This window comes from Neoarius graeffei, chromosome 13, assembly GCF_027579695.1.
Source record: "Neoarius graeffei isolate fNeoGra1 chromosome 13, fNeoGra1.pri, whole genome shotgun sequence".
Lineage (NCBI taxonomy): Eukaryota > Metazoa > Chordata > Actinopteri > Siluriformes > Ariidae > Neoarius > Neoarius graeffei.
The window spans coordinates 60,154,503-60,175,649 of NC_083581.1; the positions used below are offsets into that span (position 1 = coordinate 60,154,503).

Consider the following 21,147-nt stretch of genomic DNA (forward strand, 5'->3'; position numbering starts at 1 on the left):
TGAAGTGTGAAATAAATTATTTTAAAATAAATCGCCTGTGTATTTATACTAAAACAATTATCCACCTCAGGCTCAGTGAATAATAACCTCAACTTCGTCTCTGTTATTATTTAAATAATATTGGCTGGCATTGAGTGGCATATCAGATATATTCCATTCAGCCAGCATGATACTGAATGGAATATATCTGATATACTATGAACCCTGATATACTATGAACCTCACAGCAAGAAGGTTCCGGGTTCTAATCCAGCAGCCCGTGAGGGCCTTTCTGTGTGGCGTTTGCATGTTCTCCCCGTGTCTGCATGGGTTTCCTCTGGGTGCTCCGGTTTCCCCCACAATCCAAAGACATGCAGTTAGGTTGACGTGGGGCGGCCTTGGGCTGAGGTGCCCTTGAGCAAGGTACCTGACCCCTGACTGCTCCCCGGGCGCTCTGGTGTGGCTGCCCACTGCTCTGAGTGTGTGCGTGTGTTCACTGCTTCAGATGGGTTAAATGCAGAGGATGAATTTCACTGTGCTTGAAGTGTGCATGTGATGAATAAAGGTTTCTTCTTCTTCTGTTCTACAGGTTCGCAGGCAAGCTGGAGCCTATCCCAGCTGACTACGGGCAAAAGGCAAGGTACACCGTGGACAAGTCACCAGGTCATCACAGGGCTGCCAGGCAATATTATTAATATTATTATACATACACACTTCTTATCAGCATTCTTGAAGGCCAATGCTAGCTTACCCGTGAGTCGGAGCTGTCAGCACAGCAGTGAAGTCACCTTCCAGCTGGTGTAGTGTTCATCAGTAGTATTAGTAAATGCTAATAAAACAGTCAAGCTAGTGCTATCGAGAACAAGTAGCGCAGGCTACCGACTGAGAAACTAAAATTTCTGTCTACAGACTCTTCTTCCATGCACGCTCGCTACAGTATTTTTCAATCATACTTAAGTATTCATTTCCCTGTGTAATTTACTTAGTTACTTTTAAAATCAACATTGACAGCTACACACAACGGAGCAACCTGGCAGCCAAAATTCTCTCAAAATATTCCGTAATTAACGAAGCAAACCTGGCGGCCATGTTTGTTTACAAATTTTCCAAGTTGCTCACTAGCACAGAAGTTTTACATCTCCGACGTGTCCCTTTTCCAGTTTTTCGATGTCCGTTGGTATGTTTTTCTCTTGTAAATATGCGTAGTCTTTCTGATGTTCAATGCATCTGTCTCTTTCCCGGCAGACAAAGAAATGATTGTGTGCATGCACAGCAAAAAATGTTTCTCACTGGATATCTATGCTCCGATGTGTGACATCATGTTGTCTTGACAACGTGCAATATCATAACAATATTGCACACTCATTCTCCATTGAGTAGAATGGCGTAATACACGTACACTACCGTTCAAAAGTTTGGGGTCACCCAGACAATTTTGTGTTTTCCATGAAAAGTCACACTTTTATTTACCACCATAAGTTGTAAAATGAATAGAAAATATAGTCAAGACATTTTTCTGGCCATTTTGAGCATTTAATCGACCCCACAAATGTGATGCTCCAGAAACTCAATCTGCTCAAAGGAAGGTCAGTTTTATAGCTTCTCTAAAGAGCTCAACTGTTTTCAGCTGTGCTAACATGATTGTACAAGGGTTTTCTAATCATCCATTAGCCTTCTGAGGCAATGAGCAAACACATTGTACCATTAGAACACTGGAGTGAGAGTTGCTGGAAATGGGCCTCTATACACCTATGGAGATATTGCACCAGAAACCAGACATTTGCAGCTAGAATAGTCATTTACCACATTAGCAATGTATAGAGTGGATTTCTGATTAGTTTAAAGTGATCTTCATTGAAAAGAACAGTGCTTTTCTTTCAAAAATAAGGACATTTCAAAGTGACCCCAAACTTTTGAACGGTAGTGTAGGATGAGCGATATGCTCACAATATTGCATGCTATCGAACCAAATAAATGAAACCCACTAGAAGGGAATAGAATACATGTTTTTATTCCATTGAAAAAGTGTCCTGTCTGGATAATAATCTCCGATATTCACCTAGTAAGCAAATAATTGTTCAATAATAAAACTGAACTCACTGGTTCTAAGTGTTGAATATGAATGACATCCCCAATGGCTCCACTGTCAATCAGCACCTGAAAGATGAAGGTAGATCTTCGTTCGCCAGCTCTCACTGTGCTAACAGACATCTCTCTTGGAGTCACCCCTTCAAAATCGGACGGTGAAGAAACTGAAATGTGCTTACTTTTATTTTTCTGATGAATGGGTCGTATTGGAGAACATGGCACACTGTTAGCATTACACCACACTGAACGCAAGTCTCAGCAATCTCTGTGCAGTCCTCTAGAGTCACCTGGACACAGGAATAAAAATTAAAAGGTATGAAAAGTATTATTAATTTTATTAGTCTAAACAAGACAAACAAACCTGTAGGAGCCTGGGAAAACCTTTCTCATAGTAAAGAGTTCTACTATACACAGTAAGGTCCATAATTCTGAGGCCACGTCGAAAATCCTTAACTTAATCAATAAGTCTTTCCATATACTGCACTTTCATAAATGGAATATATTGTCAAGTTTAAATTGTGTATTTTTTTATGTTTAAAGCATTTAGCAGATTGATTGACAGAAGTGCTTTGTATCCTCCATTAAAAACACATCCTAATGATGGATGGATGATTTCTTGCTCATCACACCAATGAGGGAAAGACCTGGGGTGGGGTTCCCAAAAGCATCGTAGCACAAAGATCATCGTTAAATCGTAGAGCGAGTATCACAGTGAACACTCTCTCGCCTAGTTAAGATGCTCTTAAGGCCAATTTATGCTGACAACCCAGTCCTCGCAGACGGTGTCGCAGATAGCGTCTGCGTAGCCCCCCCACCTTCGCAGACGCTCTGCGCGCACCTCCCAAAAATTGTGACCACCGCAGAAGCCTCGCAGACAGCGCCACAGACAAGAGGGCTCTGATTGGTCCACTCTACCCGCTGTACACGCACTTCTGCTTCCCTACTTTCCCGGTTTGCTTTGTTTTCACGACCGGCATTTTTAAAAACACAAGCGAAGATGGAGCAGCATGAAGAGCGGTTGATTGAGGAAGTGAGGAAGTACGTACATCTATACGACTCCAGTTCTAGTCATTATAAAAAAAAAAAAAGTTCTAGTCATTATAAGTAACCGGAGGATAAACACTCCACTAACCACACCCACCAACTACTCCTAGCGACTTCGCGCCCCCTTGCGTTGTGCCGGTGAATAACATCGCGCACGCCTATTACTCCCCGCTCAACAATAAATTACAACTGTCTGCGAAAAGCTATCTGCGAAAGCCTTGTCGCAAGAGCATGCAGAGGCCTTTAGGCTACATCCACACGACAATGGCAACGAGATTTTTTTTTTAGCAGGTAAAAAAAATATCGCGTCCACATGGGCAACGGATCAGTAAAATATCAGGTACATATGGCAACACAACGCTTGCTGAAAACGATGCAATACACATGCCACACCTCTATGTGCGCTGTAAGACGGTCCCATCGGAGACACCAGAACAATAGAAGAAGTAGGACGCATGCGTATAAACTCCTTCTTCTACCCGGCGTGAAGCACTCACAGGAACAAACACACAACAACAACAACAACAAGAAGATGGCGGCTGCAACTGCGCGAGGAAATTGTGCCTTCTGTGTGTACAAATTAGTTTTATTAGTGTGCATAGTTTTATATAACTTAATTTTCTTATTGTGTGTGAACATTTTGAAAAGCATTTTTATCTAATTTATATAACTTTTTATATTGTGTGTGAACATTTTGAAAAGCAGTCTTATCCAATAAAAAAAAAGAAATTCAAGAAATGGTTCAGTTACTTGTTTATTTGAAAGAATTATTTAAAATTATTTAAAAGCCATTGTTGCTGTTGTTGTTACGAATGATGCGCGCGAGTGCTGCTTGTTCATGTGGTTGTGACGTCATCGTAAACACATCCGTTCTACTCATCCAGATGACTTCGCAACAGTGCCGTTGCCAGATTTTTCCACTCTGGAACTCGTTCTCAAAAAATATCGTTTTGGGGCACCCAAAACGCCGGTGCCGTGTGGACGAAACGATAAAAAATTTTATCAGATTCACCTGAATCCGTTGCCGTGTGGACAGGGCCTTAGTGTTAAGAAGCTTTTGAGAAACCCACCCTGTGTGAATTTTTTCAAAAATCTGCCGAAAAGATGAAAGCTGGCTAATCAATCATTTATAAATCTTCTTTGAACACTGTGCAACACTTTGAGCATATCAATTGAGACACTTAAAACAACTGTATTGCTGGGTTTCACGTGACGTCATATCCGCCTCATCAGTTATTCAAAACTTTAGCTGGTGGTCTACCAAAGCTCAGTTGACAAAGCGTTTGTACGGAGAAGGTGCATTGCTCGCATGAAAAATGCCTTACGCTTGTGTTGTTTTAAGTTGTTCAAATCGAAAAAACTGTGAAACTGAAAAAGTTTCTTCAGGATTCCCCGTGACCTAATAAAAAAAGGGTGAATGAACACAGGATTTCACAAAAACACGCCGAGAAAGGTGGCTTTTGAACCTCTCGCTGAAATCGAAGGGAGCCGAGTCGAAGCATGCTTGAGTTTGCAGTGATCACTTCGTGAAAGGTTTGTATCTCCCTCTCAGCTCTGTCCTTAGTGTTTTCCAAGTACTTTTCTTGCCATGTGTCGTTATTTTACGGTACTTCTTTTAGTCACGAAGTGCTGACGTCCCCAGCTGTTTCTTTGTTTACTCCTCACAAAGTCCATATGCATGAAGGTCATGACCAAATTCTTCCCCAGCCATACAGTTACAATGCACCGTGATCACTTCTCCGTCTTGTTTAACTAAGATCCAGGTCTTTAAAGGGGTTTCTGATGATCTTTGTGAATGATTTACCTGAGAGATAAGAACCAACACAAGTGAGAATCAAGTAAACTGTTGTTTGTTTACACTTCGACTTGCAGCGCTTCATTGTAAAGACACGAATGAAAAGCTTAAAAAAACATACTTACCGTAAGCGAAAACAATACAGGATTCATTCAGCAGCGAGTTGATACCGATGTCCTTTACCCAGCCACATACAAAAAAGTTGTAAGCCTCCATACTTTTCCACGCTTTCATCTGTTTTGCGGTGTAGAAGGACGTCTGCAACACCAGATAGATCGAGATGTCGGGGAACTCGACTGAAGGGTAGGTTTCGAGATCGTATGACAAATCCTTCTTTCCCAGACTGTAGGGGTCAATTCCACTGCACATAGCAATCTTCTGAATATATTTAAAGCGAGCAGTGGCTTCTAGATTACGAGCGTACTCTGATGAGTTATCGCTAGTTGTTTGCACTACAGCAGCCGTTTAGACCACCAGCTATTTCACTTCCGGTAAAACTGCTAAGAAAAGTCACGTGACTGAAACCCAGCAATAGAGCAGGAGTTCTCAACCTTTTCTACTGTAAGGCCCACCTGTTCATACTTGTAATGAGTCAGGGCCCTTAAAAAGATCCCCAATTATTTTGGCTCATCTATTCTATTAGAAACTAATAATCTGTTGTAAAGTGTATTAATGGAATGCAACATCTCTCCCTGTTACAAGTGGGAGCCCAGGAATTAAATAAATGCAATAAAACATTTTTTAAATGTAGGTATTGTATTTAAAACTGTACGGATATGCCAGAAGCCAAACCTCGCATGCAGGGCATTCTCAGTCAAAAAGGATTAAAGTTGTTGTTTAAAGATTGTGTATATTTTTAGTCTTTTGTATTTGTAATTATTAGCATCTGTAAATGCACGACCCCACCAGCACTGCTGATCAACTTCTCATCTCACCTCATTATCTCTAGCCACTTTATCCTGTTCTACAGGGTTGCAGGCAAGCTGGAGCCTATTCCAGCTGACTACGGGCGAAAGGCGGGGTACACCCTGGACAAGTCGCCAGGTCATCACAGGGCTGACACATAGACACAGACAACCATTCACACCTACGGTCAATTTAGAGTCACCAGTTAACCTAACCTGCATGTCTTTGGACTGTGGGGGAAACCGGAGCGCCCGGAGGAAACCCACGCGGACACCATGCAAACCCCGCACAGAAAGGCCCTCGCCGGCCACGGGGCTCAAACCCGGACCTTCTTGCTGTGAGGCGACAGCGCTAACCACTACACCACCGTGCTGCCTGCTGATCAACTTATCACATTTAAATAAAGTTATTCATTCATTCATTATGAGTTGGAAAATGATCCATCTGTTGAGTTCCCCGACATCTCAAACTACCTGGTGCTGCAGACATCGTTCACATGGACGCACAGATAAAAACCTGGAAGAGCATGGAGGAGTACAACTTTTTATATGTGGCAGGGTTAAAGATCTGGGATCAGGACACTACAAGATAAATCCGTATCGTTTTTGCCCAGGTAAGGAGGAATTTCTGGGCTTTTTGTATGTGTCTTTGCAATGGTTGCTACGATGCTACAAGTTTTATTATCGGGTGTAAACAAACCACAGCTGCTCAATTCTCAATCTGCCCTGCTCTCTTCTTCCAGCAGGCATCACAGAGACATATAATTTACCCACAAACATATTTATTTATTCTGCGCATGCGCTCTCTGTCTGTGTACACTCTCTCTCTCTGTATATGTGTGTGCGTGGCACATGTGGTTAAATCCAGAGGAGGAGTGTGACAAAAATAATGGCTTGTTCTTCTTAATTTACCCACAAACATATTTATTCCACTTGAACGGTGTACGGAAAACCAGCTACTTGATTTGACACACTACGGACATCCTGAACTATTTAGTATTTGGCTTCAAACTTGGGAAAAAAAATTTGCACCCCAGTGGTTGAGAAACATTGCTATAGAGGCACCTGTCTGTATGTGTATGTTTAAACTGAGTTTGAGTGTGTTTAAGAATGTAATTGGTGTGCCCAGCCTCAGGTAGCGATTCCACAGTCATAGTGTGGCGCCCCTGCATACTGACTATGTAAGTGCCATGTTACATAACCTCAGTTCACAATGTAGTCCTCTGTGGCTGAGTGGTCTAGCGCACTGCCCAGGAAAGGAACAGATTTTGCAATGTCGGTTCAAATCCTAGCACCAATGCATTTCTGAGCGGGCTATTTTTTTATATACCGTAGCTTCTATCTCCCAATCAGACAAAGGCTGAGCTCAGACCTGCACAAGTCTCTAGTATTCACACTGTTTTACTTAGTCTTGCTGTTAAATGTTTATTGGTTCCCACCCCCAAGAGTGTGATACAAAAAAAATATAAAATACATGCCGTTTAACAAATGGTTAATAACACCATTTCAATAAAACGTTTTAAGTGTTAAACCATTTATAACGCCTAAGCGTTAAAGTATTAACATACAGTGGTGCTTGAAAGTTTGTGAACCCTTTAGAATTCTCGATATTTCTGAATAAATATGACCTAAAACATCATCAGATTTTCACACAAGTCCTAAAAGTAGATAAAGAGAACCCAGTTAAACAAATGAGACAAAGAATATTATACTTGGTCATTTATTTATTGAGGAAAATGATCCAATATTACATATCTGTGAGTGGCAAAAGTATGTGAACCTTTGCTTTCAGTATCTGGTGTGACCCCCTTGCTGCGCAGCAATAACTGCAACTAAACGTTTCGGTAACTGTTGATCAGTCCTGCACACCGGCTTGAAGGAATTTTAGCCCATTCCTCTGTACAGAACAGCTTCAACTCTGGGATGGTTGGTGGGTTTCCTCACATGAACTGCTCACTTCAGGTCCTTCCACAACATTTCACTTGGATTAAGGTCAGGACTTTGACTTGGCCATTCCAAAACATTAACTTTATTCTTCTTTAACCATTCTTTGGTAGAACGACTTGTGTCCTTAGAGTCGTTGTCTTGCTGCATGACCCACCTTCTCTTGAGATTCAGTTCATGGACAGATGTCCTGACATTTTCCTTTAGAATTCGCTGGTATAATTCAGAATTCATTGGTCCATCAATGAATGGCAAGCCGTCCTGGCCCAGATGCAGCAAAACAGGCCCAAACCATGATACTACCACCACCATGTTTCACAGATGGGGATAAGGTTCTTATGCTGGAACGCAGTGTTTACCTTTCTCCAAACATAACGCTTCTCATTTAAACCAAAAATTTCTATTTTGGTCTCATCCGTCCACAAAACATTTTTCCAATAGCCTTCTGGCTTGTCCACGTGATCTTTAGCAAACTGCAGAGGAGCAGCAATGTTCTTTTTGGAGAGCAGTGGCTTTCTTCTTGCAACCCTGCCATGCACACCATTGTGTTCAGTGTTCTCCTGATGGTGGACTCATGAACATTAACATTAGCCAATGTGAGAGAGGCCTTCAGTTGCTTAGAAGTTACCCTGGGGTCCTTTGTGACCTCGCCGACTATTACACACCTTGCTCTTGGAGTGATCTTTGTTGGTCGACCACTCCTGGGGAAGGTAACAATGGTCTTGAATTTCCTCCATTTGTACACAATCTGTCTGACTGTGGATTGGTGGAGTCCAAACTCTTTAGAGATGGTTTTGTAACCTTTTCCAGCCTGATGAGCGTCAACAACACTTTTTCTGAGGTCCTCAGAAATCTCCTTAGTTTGTGCCATGATACACTTCCACAAACACGTGTTGTGAAGATCAGACTTTGACAGATCCCTGTTCTTTAAATAAAGCAGGGTCCCCACTCACGCCTGATTGTCATCCCATTGATTGAAAACACCTGACTCGAATTTCACCTTCAAATTAACTGCTAATCCTAGAGGTTCACATACTTTTGCCACTCACAGATATGTAATATTGGATCATTTTCCTCAATAAATAAATGACCAAGTATAATGTTTTTGTCTCATTTATTTTAACTGGGTTCTCTTTATCTCCTTTTAGGACGTGAAAATCTGATGTTGTTTTCGGTCATATTTATGCAGAAATATAGAAAATTCTCAAGGGTTCGCAAACTTTCAAGCACCACTGTATGAACCAATTATGTCATTAACAGCAAATGTTGCAGTTGGTTATAAACAAAGCATTTGATAAATGTTTTCTTGTTTACCTTACAAATATTTCAAACCTTATAAGACCTAAAAGGTAGCAGTAGAGCATCAGAAAACTGCTGCATTAGGATTAGGACAGTCAGGATTGCTATCAAATGGTTTTCCCAGTCACCAATGTGTAAGATGACTTCAACATGGAAGTCTCATGTCTTAAAAAGTGAGTTTCTTTCTTAAAAAAGAAAAGCGCCCCTTCATTAAGCACAAGTGAGCACACTTACTGCCATTGGCTTCTCCAAGAGTATATGATAACCCTTTCTCGCCAAAACTACTGCAGGTTCCTGCAAGACAAATATCATCTTTATAGTTACAACCACATTCAACATTGAAGGCTTGGAATATCTTTGAGAATCGTGGTGCTCCATCCCTCCAGTACAGTCCCAAAAACTTGCAGAACTAATTCCAAGGTACATTAAAGTTATTCTGGTGGGGTTTTTCCCCTTTCAATGATATTTATCTTTACAATAGTTTTATGTAACAGAAGCCAAGCCATTTAGTCTAGTACACTATATTGCCAAAAGTATTCGCTCACCTGCCTTGACTCACATATGAGCTTAAGTGGCATCCCATTCCTAATCCATAGGGTTCAATATGACGTCGGTCCACCCTTTGCAGCTAGAACAGCTTCAACTCTTCTGGGAAGGCTGTCCACAAGGTTTAGGAGTGTGTTTATGGGAATTTTTGACCATTCTTCCAGAAGCGCATTTGTGAGGTCACACACTGATGTTGGACGAGAAGGCCTGGCTCTCAGTTTCCGCTCTAATTCATCCCAAAGGTGTTCTATCGGGTTGAGGTCAGGACTCTGTGCAGGCCAGTCAAGTTCATCCACGCCAGACTCTGTCATCCATGTCTTTATGGACCTTGCTTTGTGCACTGGTGCACAGTCATGTTGGAAGAGGAAGGGGCCAGCTCCAAACTGTAAAAACAGTCTGCATGCCTAGGTGCTTGATTTTATACACCTGTGGCCATGGAAGTGATTGGAACACCTGATTCCGATAATTTGGATGGGTGAGCAAATACTTTTGGCAATATAGTGTATGAACGATCATGTCAAAAGAGTTGACAAACCTTATGAAGGCGATCAGGAGTGCAGATGAATACTGCATCCGCAAACTTCTCCCTTTCTGTTACACAATGCCAGTCTATACAAAACCATAAATAACAATAGGTTTTAAAGCAGTGTACATAACTGATGTAACTCAAATTGTTCTTACAGAAAAAGATCAACTGTTACCGTCAAATACATTTTCTTCAGGCACGTTGTGACACTCCTGGAGCTTCTTTCGTGCAAAAAGTCTTGGGTCAGCAATTCCAACTATCTAAGGTGAACACACACACACACACAAATCATAGGAAATCCTTAGTTTCTTCTGCTTAAATGACGTAAAAAATTACTACATAAGAAATCAGGAAAATAAAAAGTTAAACATACTTGCAGGCGATTGGGGTGGATGGAGGCAAAGTGAGAGTACGTCTCACCACGGCTCCCAGCTCCAATCACAATAACTTTAACGGGCGACGGCATATTCGCATGAGCCTATCGTGTGAACATATTAAAGCAAGTTAACTGCCTGTGATTACCTAATTACTTCCAATTCAATGTCTTTTAATTCATAAAAATACAGACCACACTTCATATCTTAAAGTAATGATGGGTGTCATTTCTTTTTACTTAATTGACATAATATGGATTAATACAGTTGTGGAATAGGGCTATGTGGCAGCAGGGGCGTGGTCAAGCGCCGGTCTGTGACAGGAGGGCGGAGTTGGGGAAGGTAAGTGGCAGAATCGCTTCACCTGAGTGTAATTAACCTGTGTTTTGTGTGTGTTCTCCCCAGTAAACCGCCCTACTTAAGGAGGGAAAGGGAGAGCGGAAGGGAGCTTCTTCCCCGGCAGAGCCGACAGCGTGTGTGTGCGTGTCTCTGCCTGTTGGTTTAAATATTGTTAGACTGAAAAGTTCGGCAATAAAGCCTTCTGAGAACCTTGATCTCTGTCCTGCCGTCCTCTGTGCTCCACCCACACGCTATTCTCGCTACAGTGGTGCCGAAACCCGGGAAAAGGTGGAGCATCAGTCCTGCAGCTCCATGGAATCCTCCCCGTTCGCGGACTTGGTCCACGCCCTCGCCACGGCTCAGCAGAGCCAGCACCAGGCACTCGTCACGCTCCGGAAGGAGCAGGAGCGCCGCTTCGAAGCCCTGGTGCTGGCTCAGCAGGAAGATCGAGAGGCGTTCCGGCGTCTCCTCGCGTCGGCGGGGTCCACCAGCGCCCCGGCCGCGGGCCCGTCTCCCCTCACCTTAACTAAGATGGGCCCGCAGGACGACCCCGAGGCTTTCATCACGTTGTTCGAGCAGGTCGCCGAAGCCTCGGGGTGGCCGATGGAGCAGCGCGTGGCGCGCCTCCTCCCCCTCCTGACGGGAGAGGCGCAGCTGGCCGCACTACAGCTCCCCGCCGATCGCCGGCTGGCCTACGCCGACCTTCACCGGGCTGTCCTCCAGAGCGTGGGGCGCACGCCGGAGCAGCAGCGCCAGCGGTTCCGCGCGCTGCGGATGGAGGAAGTCGGCAGCCCGTTCGCGTTCGGCCAGCAGCTCCGGGACGCCTGCTGGCGGTGGCTGAGGGCCGAAGATCGCGACGCCGAGGGAATCATCGACCAGGTGGCGCTGGAACAGTTCATCGCCCGCTTACCGGCCGGAACCGCGGAGTGGGTCCAGTGCCACCGCCCGGCGTCACTGGATCAAGCCGTGGGACTGGCGGAGGATCATCTGGCGGCTGTTCCGGCGGCAGGACAACCACCGACATCGTCTTCTCTCTCCTCTCCTCTCTCTCTTTCTCTCGCCCCTCCTCCCGTGTCCCGTCCTCGCCCCATTCCCCCACCACGGAGGCGGGGGCCGGCTCCACCCCAGCCGGCCCGCCGCACCCGTGGTGCCCTCCTGTTTCTCCCTTCTGTGTCTGTCTCCTCCCCCCCCCCAGATGAGTGAGCCTCAGAACACAGCTGCAGAGGGAAGGCCTGGGCCGGTTTGCTGGCGCTGCGGGGAACCGGGCCACCTGCAGCAACAGTGTGCAGCGATGGAGGTGGGGGCGGTGGTGCGGATCCCCGACGCGCCAGAGGCTGCCCTCGATCGGGCCGGAGCGTATCGCATACCGGTAAGTGTACAAGGGGCTACATATCAGGCGTTGGTGGATTCAGGCTGCAATCAGACCTCGATCCGCCAAAGCCTGGTGCAAGACGAGGCATTGGGGGGAGCACAAGGGGTGAAGGTGTTGTGTGTGCACGGGGATATTCACAGCTACCCATTGGTGTCGGACCACATATATTTCAGAGGGGAAAAATCAATAGTGAAGGCGGCGGTTAATCCTCGCCTTACCCACTCTTTGATCTTGGGGACTGATTGGCTGGGATTTCGGGGTTTGATGGCACGCCTAGTAAAGAGTGGGTCCTGCCGGTTGATAGGGGAGGGTCCCGGTGTCGCTTTGGCTGGAGCGGCGGTCGCAGAGCCGTCTACGTCATCTCCGCGACAGAGTGAGGAGCCCCCGGCCCCTCCTCTTTCTATTGGGGAATCCGTCGCGGATTTCCCACTGGAACAATCGCGAGACGAGACTCTGCGACACGCGGTTGACCAAGTGAGAGTAATCGATGAAGGATGCCAACAAGCGGATCACCCGTTGGTATCTGGCGCTCCAACCTTTCAACTTCAAGGTGGTCCACAGGCCGGGGGCGCAGATGGTCGTGGCGGACTTCCTCTCCCGTCAAGGGGGGGGGGGGGGGGGGGGGGGGGAGTCGGCTGCAGGCCGGACGGGCACCCGGCCTGAGTCACGCGGTGGGGGTATGTGACAGCGGGGGCGTGGTCAAGCGCCGGTCTGTGACAGGAGGGCGGAGTTGGGGAAGGTAAGTGGCAGAATCACTTCACCTGAGTGTAATTAACCTGTGTTTTGTGTGTGTTCTCCCCAGTAAACCACCCTACTTAAGGAGGGAAAGGGAGAGCGGAAGGGAGCTTCTTCCCCGGCAGAGCCGACAGCGTGTGTGTGCGTGTCTCTGCCTGTTGGTTTAAATATTGTTAGACTGAAAAGTTCGGCAATAAAGCCTTCTGAGAACCTTGATCTCTGTCCTGCCGTCCTCTGTGCTCCACCCACACGCTATTCTCGCTACAGGCTATTTATTGTATTTTTATCATTTACTATTTACCGTTTCCTCATGCTTCCTGAATTGCTCTTTCAACAATTTGAGCACTAATTTTATGCCTGTGCCGTCAGGGAAGAAAAAAAAAATCCATTGATGGGATAACCTGGTCTTTCACCAAATTTAGTTCGTCAGCTGACTTCATTTTATTGTCCCATAACGTTGCTGAGTCAAGACCTGACCAATTGAAGCCACCAGAAATCATAACCCTGCCTCCAGAGGCTTACACAATGGCAACTATGCATGATGGGTGCATTGCTTCATGTGCTTCCCTTCTTACCCTGACACACCCATCACTCTAGAATACGGTAAATCTGGACTCATGAGACCATATGACCTTTATCCATGGCTCCAGAGTCCAATCTTTATGCTCCCTAGAAAGCTGAAGCCCCCCCCCCCATTAGTCTCACTAACAAGTGGTTTTCGTATGGTCACACAGCTGTTTAGTCCAAATCCTGTGAGTTCTCATCACAATGTGCATGTGGAAATGCTCTTACTGTCACTATTAAACATAGCCTTGAGCTCTCCTGTCGATTTTTTACGAATTGACACCAAGTGTTTAAGTGATCTCTGATCACGGTTAGTCAAGATTTTTTTTCTGACCACATTTCTTCCATGAAGCTGACAGTTCACCACCATCCTTCCAGGTTTTAATAATGAATTGGACAGTTCTTAACCCAATTCCAGTCATTTCAGGAATCTCCAAATAGTCTTCTTTGCTTGATGCAGGACAATAATTTGACCCTTCTGAAACACAATAACATCTTTTCCACGACCACGGGATACATCCTCCAAAATGGTTTTTAAAATAATGAGAAGCTACTCACTGCATCAATTAGGGTTAAAATAACTGTCTGCAGTATAGCCAATCAAAGGCTCTTAAAGTTAAACTGCCTTTCAGATTTTTCAAATTTAGGTCGTAAAAAGAATTTTTCCTGACACCCAGTTATTTTTGTTTAGTGGACGGAAAGTTACTGAATTCAAATCACAGACTTCCAATTGTATTAGGTTTTTTTTAATAGAACAATTAATGAATTTAGGGGTCACATGGCCCTAAATTCTCCACTATTTTTTCCAGTTTCACCATGACCCAGTTCAAGATACTACGTCATGCATCATGTGGTGGGCTTCCCCCGTTCGCATAAGGCATTGTCGGATACAAATTTGAAACAGGAGAGAAAAATGGAGGACGCGAACGAAACGTGAAAGAGCGACTACAGTAACAGAAAGCGAGAAGAAAAGACGTTATGTTGCAAAGGAAAGGAAACGCAGGACCAAACTAATAAATATTGGCAGTCAGCGAGCACCTCGGTGCAGTGGCGGCTGGTAGTCTTTCAAACAGGGGAGGCTGGTTGGTTACGACATTTCCAGATTTTAAAAGAAAAAACACATCAATTTTACCCATACTCTTGCCTCTGATCTGGCTGATTGTTGGCAGCGTCACAAACTGTGAAATAACAGGTTCTTTTGGCCCATTAGCCTACTGTCCAATATACATGATGGTGGTGTTGGGGGGGGGTATATTTTAACATTTTATATTTTAAAATTGTGGCATGTTGTTTAAAAATTGATCATTATTGAAAGCAGCTCTTTGTCAGGAACCTCAGCAGTAGAGCTGGGTGCTACACATTTCATTCAATGACACTTTCCCTATATTTTACTTATTTTGACTGAGAAATGTTTTATTGACAATTTTGATAACCCTTCACTTTTAATCCAGGTCTGTAGTGTGAAATGTTCTCGGCTGTGTTTTTGTTTAAAAATGTTTTCCAAATTGTAGCTGTGTTTAATTCATATCCAGAAAAATATATATTCCAATATAATATACTCAGCATAAACATTTTAAATAGATTCTATATTTTTGGTCCATCCATGACATATTACTAAAGTAGCCTATTTACTGTTGTTGATGTGGGTCACTTGCTGTTAGCCAATTCACTTTCTCGTACCAGGAGAGCTGAAAGGAACGAGTATTATTCCCTACCTTTTTCACCAAGTCAATTTGAGGCGTTGGTCTACCCTGCTCTTTAATTTTAATTTTTTCCTCGAAAGGAAGACTGGCAAATGGCTTTGCCAAAATTAAATCAGCAATGCTTGGCATCCGTGCGCAGCTTTCTTGCTAGCTGACTAGCCCCCTCAAGTTCAAGTTCAGTCACTCAAATAAACAAAATTTCTGGAACTAAGATAGCAAACTTGACAACACCATATTTACACTTTATTTACAATGATAATATATACAAACTAAAAAAGCTGGTAGAAACCGTATGTAATGAATTAAATCGAAATGTAAGCTGATCTCTTACAATACACCACAGCACTTCCGATTCCGCATGCGACTGAACTGAAATTCACCGCTGCCTGTCTATAGTTGAACTGAGCTGTCAATCAAAGAAAATATCCGGCCGCTTTCACCAATCACCAGTCTCCTCGCGGAAAGCTTTGCCATGTCCCTCCCATGTGAGGCTCGGAGTCTGTAGGCGGGCATTTTCGCAGTATTTGTCCAATAACCGTCTTGCATTTTGAGATTGACAAGCGCATCGCTCCCAAATGCCATTGAAGTCCACTGAGGCTGGGAGTCCGTGAGACTCCGTGGGCGGGCGTTTTTGCAGTATTTGTCCAATAACCGTCTTGCATTTTGAGATTGAAAAGCGCAGAGCTCCCAAATGCCATTGAAGTGCACTGAGGCTGCGCTGCATCGCGCTGTCACGAGGGGGAAAAACTCACGCACACATTAAAGTTATAAGGGCATTTTTAGAGGAGGCTGAGCCTCCCTCGTTGTCTTAGAGCAATCGCCCGTGCCTCGGTGTGATCAGTTGTTTGTTTAGCGACAGAATGATGTAACTGTCAGTACACGGTCAAGGTAAACCTGTAGATCGCAGTAATGCAACACTGTGGATGCCAGCTGCCGTAAAACCCAAAAGAAGAAGGAAAAGAAGAAGGTAAACCTGTGCATGTGCACACCGGACTTCCTCTGTCTGCTTGACTGCATGAAGTGAGCGATTTCATGCACATTATTTGCTTTAATCCCCTCAAATTAAATAACTTCCCAGCCACAGAATGGCCTGGGTTTTTTTTTTTTTTTAGATATTACAGAAATAAACATATATCACAATGACCAAATTTCAGAGGGGACTAAATTTCATTGATTTTATGAAATCGAAAGGCCATCTAGCTTTAAATATTTGCTTATTTAAATCCAAACAGTGATGTTTGGCCAGGCAGTGTGTACATATGCATGTTGTACAAGAAGTTCAGCATAGTACACACAGCTTCCACAGAATCTATCTCCTGCTTCAGAAGCACTTTGCACTTGCACAAGCTTTAGTTTATGTTTACATCACACATCAGAATGAAGGAAAAACGTGATGTCAGTGACTTTGACTGTAGCATGGTAGTTGATGTCAGACGCACCACGGTGTGTAAACTCTAGAAACTGTTGTGCCGAAAACGGGAAATCAGCACTTTCTCAAATACTCAAACCAGTCCACGTGGCACCACAAACAACCATGCCACAGGTCAAAGTGACCAAGATCACATTTCCCCTCATTCTGATGCATGATGTGAATATAAACTAAAGCTTTTGGCCTTCCCAAGAGAGGGTAAAAAGAGAGGGTGATGAAGGGAAGGTTTGATGGACACCCCATGACGTTAAAGTATAAATGGAACAAAAGTGCAACATGTCACTCTTTAATAAATAAAAATTATTAACATGGACAAATTGCTGTGGTATGAAAGGAATCAAACACTTTGGAGTAGTAACAACCCTTCACCCTGGTCTTGATTATTTTCTTATAACAGCACACTCCATCTATTCTTTACTTATCCTTACTGACATAGAGGTTATATTTAGTTTTTACAGGAGCTTAGTTTAAATCGACACACAACTGTTTCGAAGGGTTAAACACTTATGCTTATTTAATCAATATATAGTCAAGCTGAAATTTAGGTGATTATCATCGACAAACTTTTAAAAAGCTGCAGCAGTCGAACTAGTGCTCAAAGATCAGAGTCACATTTTTGTGTCTTCTAAGTAAATATGACCGTGTCATTCCTCCCACTGCTTTGATAAATGACATTTGGCTCATTACATGGTCCTGGAAACATACAGTGGTGCTTGAAAGTTTGTGAACCCTTTAGAATTTTCTATATTTCTGCATAAATATGACCTGAAATACCATCAGATTTTCACGCTCATCAGTAAGGATGTGATTCATGGCGCTAAATCCATGTTCACACTCTGGATATTGTTATTATCTACAATGTATCTATTTGCTGGGGACGTTCGTGAACATCAAAGCTGCCACTTCGGGTCATTTTGAAAGTGAGTGCAATGTAGACCATAGAAAACTGTGTCACAACATGCCTGTCAACTTTTTTTTTTGGTTTGTTTGTTTTATTGACAGGGTTGTCCCCGAGGATTTTTTTTCAGCAGAGATAAAAACCAGAGGGGGGGATGATCCCCCCCATCCCCCCCAGCAAATCGCACCCAGTATATATATATATATATATATATATATATATATATATATATATATATATATATATTAGGGTGCATCAGTTGCAAAAATGCAAAAATGTTCCTTTTGGTAAGAAAACACACTGGGTGAAATATTTTGACAAAATTCAAAAGTTTCATGGTGGCACCAGGAGCTCAAAGTTATGGAAAAAGCTGCTATTTTATGACTTTTATGACATTTCGATCACTTTTCATGAAACATTATGGCACCTTATAGAGTATACCAAATATCTTAGATACACATTTTTAGTACATATTCTAAATATATTATCAAGCACAGTTTGAGTTTTAGCTGTTCATTGAATCATTGTTCAACTACTTTTAAACAATACAAATGTATTATGAATCACATTAATGCTTCTCAATCCCTTGCAAAGGTTCTTAACATGATCTCTGGGTCACAAGCAATCAATAAATGGAGTCCAACATTGTGATTCAAACCTTACGCAAAAACATAAAATAAGCGTTTTTTGGCGGCGGCACGGTGGTGTAGTGGTTAGCGCTGTCGCCTCACAGCAAGAAGGTCCTGGGTTCAGCTGTGGCCTTACAGGGCCTTTCTGTGTGGAGTTTGCATGTTCTCCCCGTGTCCGCGTGGGTTTCCTCCGGGTGCTCCGGTTTCCCCCACAGTCCAAAGACATGCAGGTTAGGTTAACTGGTGACTCTAAATTGACCGTAGGTGTGAATGTGAGTGTGAATGGTTGTCTGTGTCTATGTGTCAGCCCTGTGATGACCTGGCGACTTGTCCAGGGTGTACCCCGCCTTTCGCCCGTAGTCAGCTGGGATAGGCTCCAGCTTGCCTGCGACCCTGTAGAAGGATAAAGCGGCTAGAGATAATGAGATGAGATGAGCGTTTTTTGGCAAAAAATGAACCTCATGGTGCCACCATTAGACTTTTGAATATGGTCAAAAATTTTTACAGGATGTCTTTATTGGTGAAAAGGAACACCCAAACAAAAATGCATCAGATTTTATGAAAGTGAGGGCAACTGATGCACCCTTATATATATATATATATATATATATATATATATATATATATATATATATATGTGTGTGTGTGTGTGTGTATACACACACACACACACACACACACAATTTACTCATTATTAAAATTCTAATTTACAAAATTTACTGTGTATTCTCTTTATAAGTGCATATTAAAATAGAACATTGTTTAAAATCACACTTTTTTTATTTTAACACTTCATAAACATTTTAACTGACACTAATGTCAGCTGATTCTGAAAAATAAACTCTAAGGAATAGTCTTTCCGTCAAATTATTATTACTAGGTCAGTGTCAAACAGGTGAGGCTCAGTGATAAACCCCAGTAATACCAGTGAACAGTGAGTCCAACTCAGAGGAGTCACTCAGTAGGATGATTCATCTGAGAACTGCTCTATTACATGATTATAAACATCACCTGTTTATTAATCCACTTCAGTACACTGGAGTTAGTTAAAGGCATGTTTGCTCACCTGTCTTTGCAGCAGCAACTTCTCTTCCCTTCACTTAAAGTCAGTATCTGTGCTTCTTGTTCATAAATCATTGACACTTAAGGTCACATAAACCCAGGTTTCAGAATGAAATAACCAGCATATGCCACCTCCTCTACCCTGGCAGATAAAACTGTCTCAACGCCAAAACAAAACTCGATATATAGTGCACTATAAAATGTGTCTGGACCATTAGTTCATATCATATTAAGTGCACCTAAATAGTGATCAAGAAGCCATTTGGGGTTCTGCCCAGCGAGCCGACACTTCCTTGGTTACGTCATCACAAGCGTCACGTGACTTCTGGAGCCTCTGCAAGGAAAACAGCGTTTATTATCAGATAAAACAATTATAAGATACAGGATACTGCATGAATTAAACATTACATTTCAATTTCTGCTCCTAATTTGAGATGCATGTGTATATAAATCATATACATATATTTTGGGTATTTACTTAGTATAGTAACAATGGCTGTCTTTGGGACCACAGTGGAAACAAGTGTTCACACTTTTTAGTGTAATCCTGGTTTTTATGCCATGATCATACTGTTTATTGTATGTACTGCATTTTAGCCAAATAAATAAAAAATATACTATACTATAAAATATAATTTTAAAGAAAATCCCACAATAACCCTGATTAAAATATTAAAGAAAGATACTGTACACACATTTATTTTTCACTACTATACTCCTCAATACAAAGGTTTTTTTAATAAAATGTTCTTATATCATTATAGCAATTTTTTCCAAGTTCATTAAAGTCTTTCAGTGGAAATTCTAAAAAAAAAAGTTAAAAAAGAGGTTGGCTTTTACCTTTAAAACAACAAAACAAAAAAAGTACATTGCTTCTTTAATATTTTGTGTACTGTACATACCAAAAAGAGTGCATTAAACAAAAATAATTGAAGAAAATTATTTATTATTCAGTAGCTCTACATATAAGGGTTTATAATATTTATTTTAGCTATCTATTTTAGTTTATTTTGACAAGACCGTAGGCACAGAGAAATGATGAAAAAAAGAACTGCCTGAATATAAAAATGGAGATGTATCGTTCACAAACGAGTCGACTCTTTACTGAGATGGCTCTTTTAGGTGGGATTCGATCCGTATTTCTAAAGAGTTCTCTTTAAATTCTACTCGAATGAATGTTAGCTGTTCACCTGAGACAGGAATCGCAGGAACGCTTTCTGTGAGGTGTAATATCAACACTGAGCAATTTAATAACTGGAGAATGCAATCAATTGAACAAATTATATGATTCACATGGAATTATTCAAGTTGGTTGCATTCTCCAGTTATTAAATTCAAGTTGAGCAATTGAGAGTCAAATATAAATGATTCAAATATAGTTTCTAGTGACACATATTTCTGGCCACAGAGAAAACCACCAATTTTGTGCGGTTTTAAAGTGAAACGGCCTGTGTGCAATTTCCCAGTTGAAAGAATCGACTCTTATTGATTCACTGAGCCGACTGATCTGACTCACTGAAAAGAGTCGTAATCATTGTCAGTAATTCAAACAGTCTCCGATTAAACACTGAATTGTTCCTTCTTCCATTTGGCATTTATGTTAATGTTAGTTGTACGCACGAAATAGTTGTTTGTCACCATTAAATTACGCTTTTGCACTAATAATAAATAAACGAGTCATTATTCTGTAATAAATCCTTTCAGGCAGGGGCTGTCTCTTAGAGTCGGGTCCTAAGCCGCAAGGAATTCTGGGAGTTGATCCTCTGCAGCAATGGCTGGCTTTCTAGCTTGGTTGTTTATTTCTTTGTGTTTATTAGGTTTTGCTGGAGCCGTTTTCGAAGACCAAGTGGGGAAATTTGATTGGTATGTACATGTGGTCAACACTTGGGTGTTTCTGGTGCCTTTAAGCTCTTTTT

At 42.5% G+C, this 21,147-nt stretch overlaps 2 protein-coding genes across 4 annotated transcripts in view; one reads left to right on the forward strand and one right to left on the reverse strand.

Moving 5' to 3' along the window:
- zgc:154075 (uncharacterized protein LOC556929 homolog) overlaps positions 1-19,362 on the reverse strand; it is a 52,151-nt gene extending 32,789 nt beyond the window's left edge. For all 3 annotated transcript variants that reach the window (XM_060936953.1, XM_060936951.1, XM_060936952.1), the window contains exons 1-7: positions 19,236-19,362; positions 10,500-10,604; positions 10,302-10,386; positions 10,136-10,209; positions 9,289-9,348; positions 2,247-2,354; positions 2,080-2,136 (exon numbers count right to left, since the gene is read on the reverse strand). In XM_060936953.1, coding sequence (XP_060792936.1) covers positions 2,080-2,136; positions 2,247-2,354; positions 9,289-9,348; positions 10,136-10,209; positions 10,302-10,386; positions 10,500-10,592 — 477 coding nt within the window. In that variant the 5' untranslated portion in view covers positions 10,593-10,604; positions 19,236-19,362. The remainder of the gene's footprint in view (positions 1-2,079; positions 2,137-2,246; positions 2,355-9,288; positions 9,349-10,135; positions 10,210-10,301; positions 10,387-10,499; positions 10,605-19,235) is intronic.
- A 1,626-nt stretch (positions 19,363-20,988) lies between these two features.
- emc1 (ER membrane protein complex subunit 1) overlaps positions 20,989-21,147 on the forward strand; it is a 41,726-nt gene continuing 41,567 nt past the window's right edge. Inside the window, exon 1 of the mRNA XM_060938225.1 lies at positions 20,989-21,094. Within this exon, the coding sequence (XP_060794208.1) occupies positions 21,003-21,094 (92 nt within the window). The 5' untranslated portion in view covers positions 20,989-21,002. The remainder of the gene's footprint in view (positions 21,095-21,147) is intronic.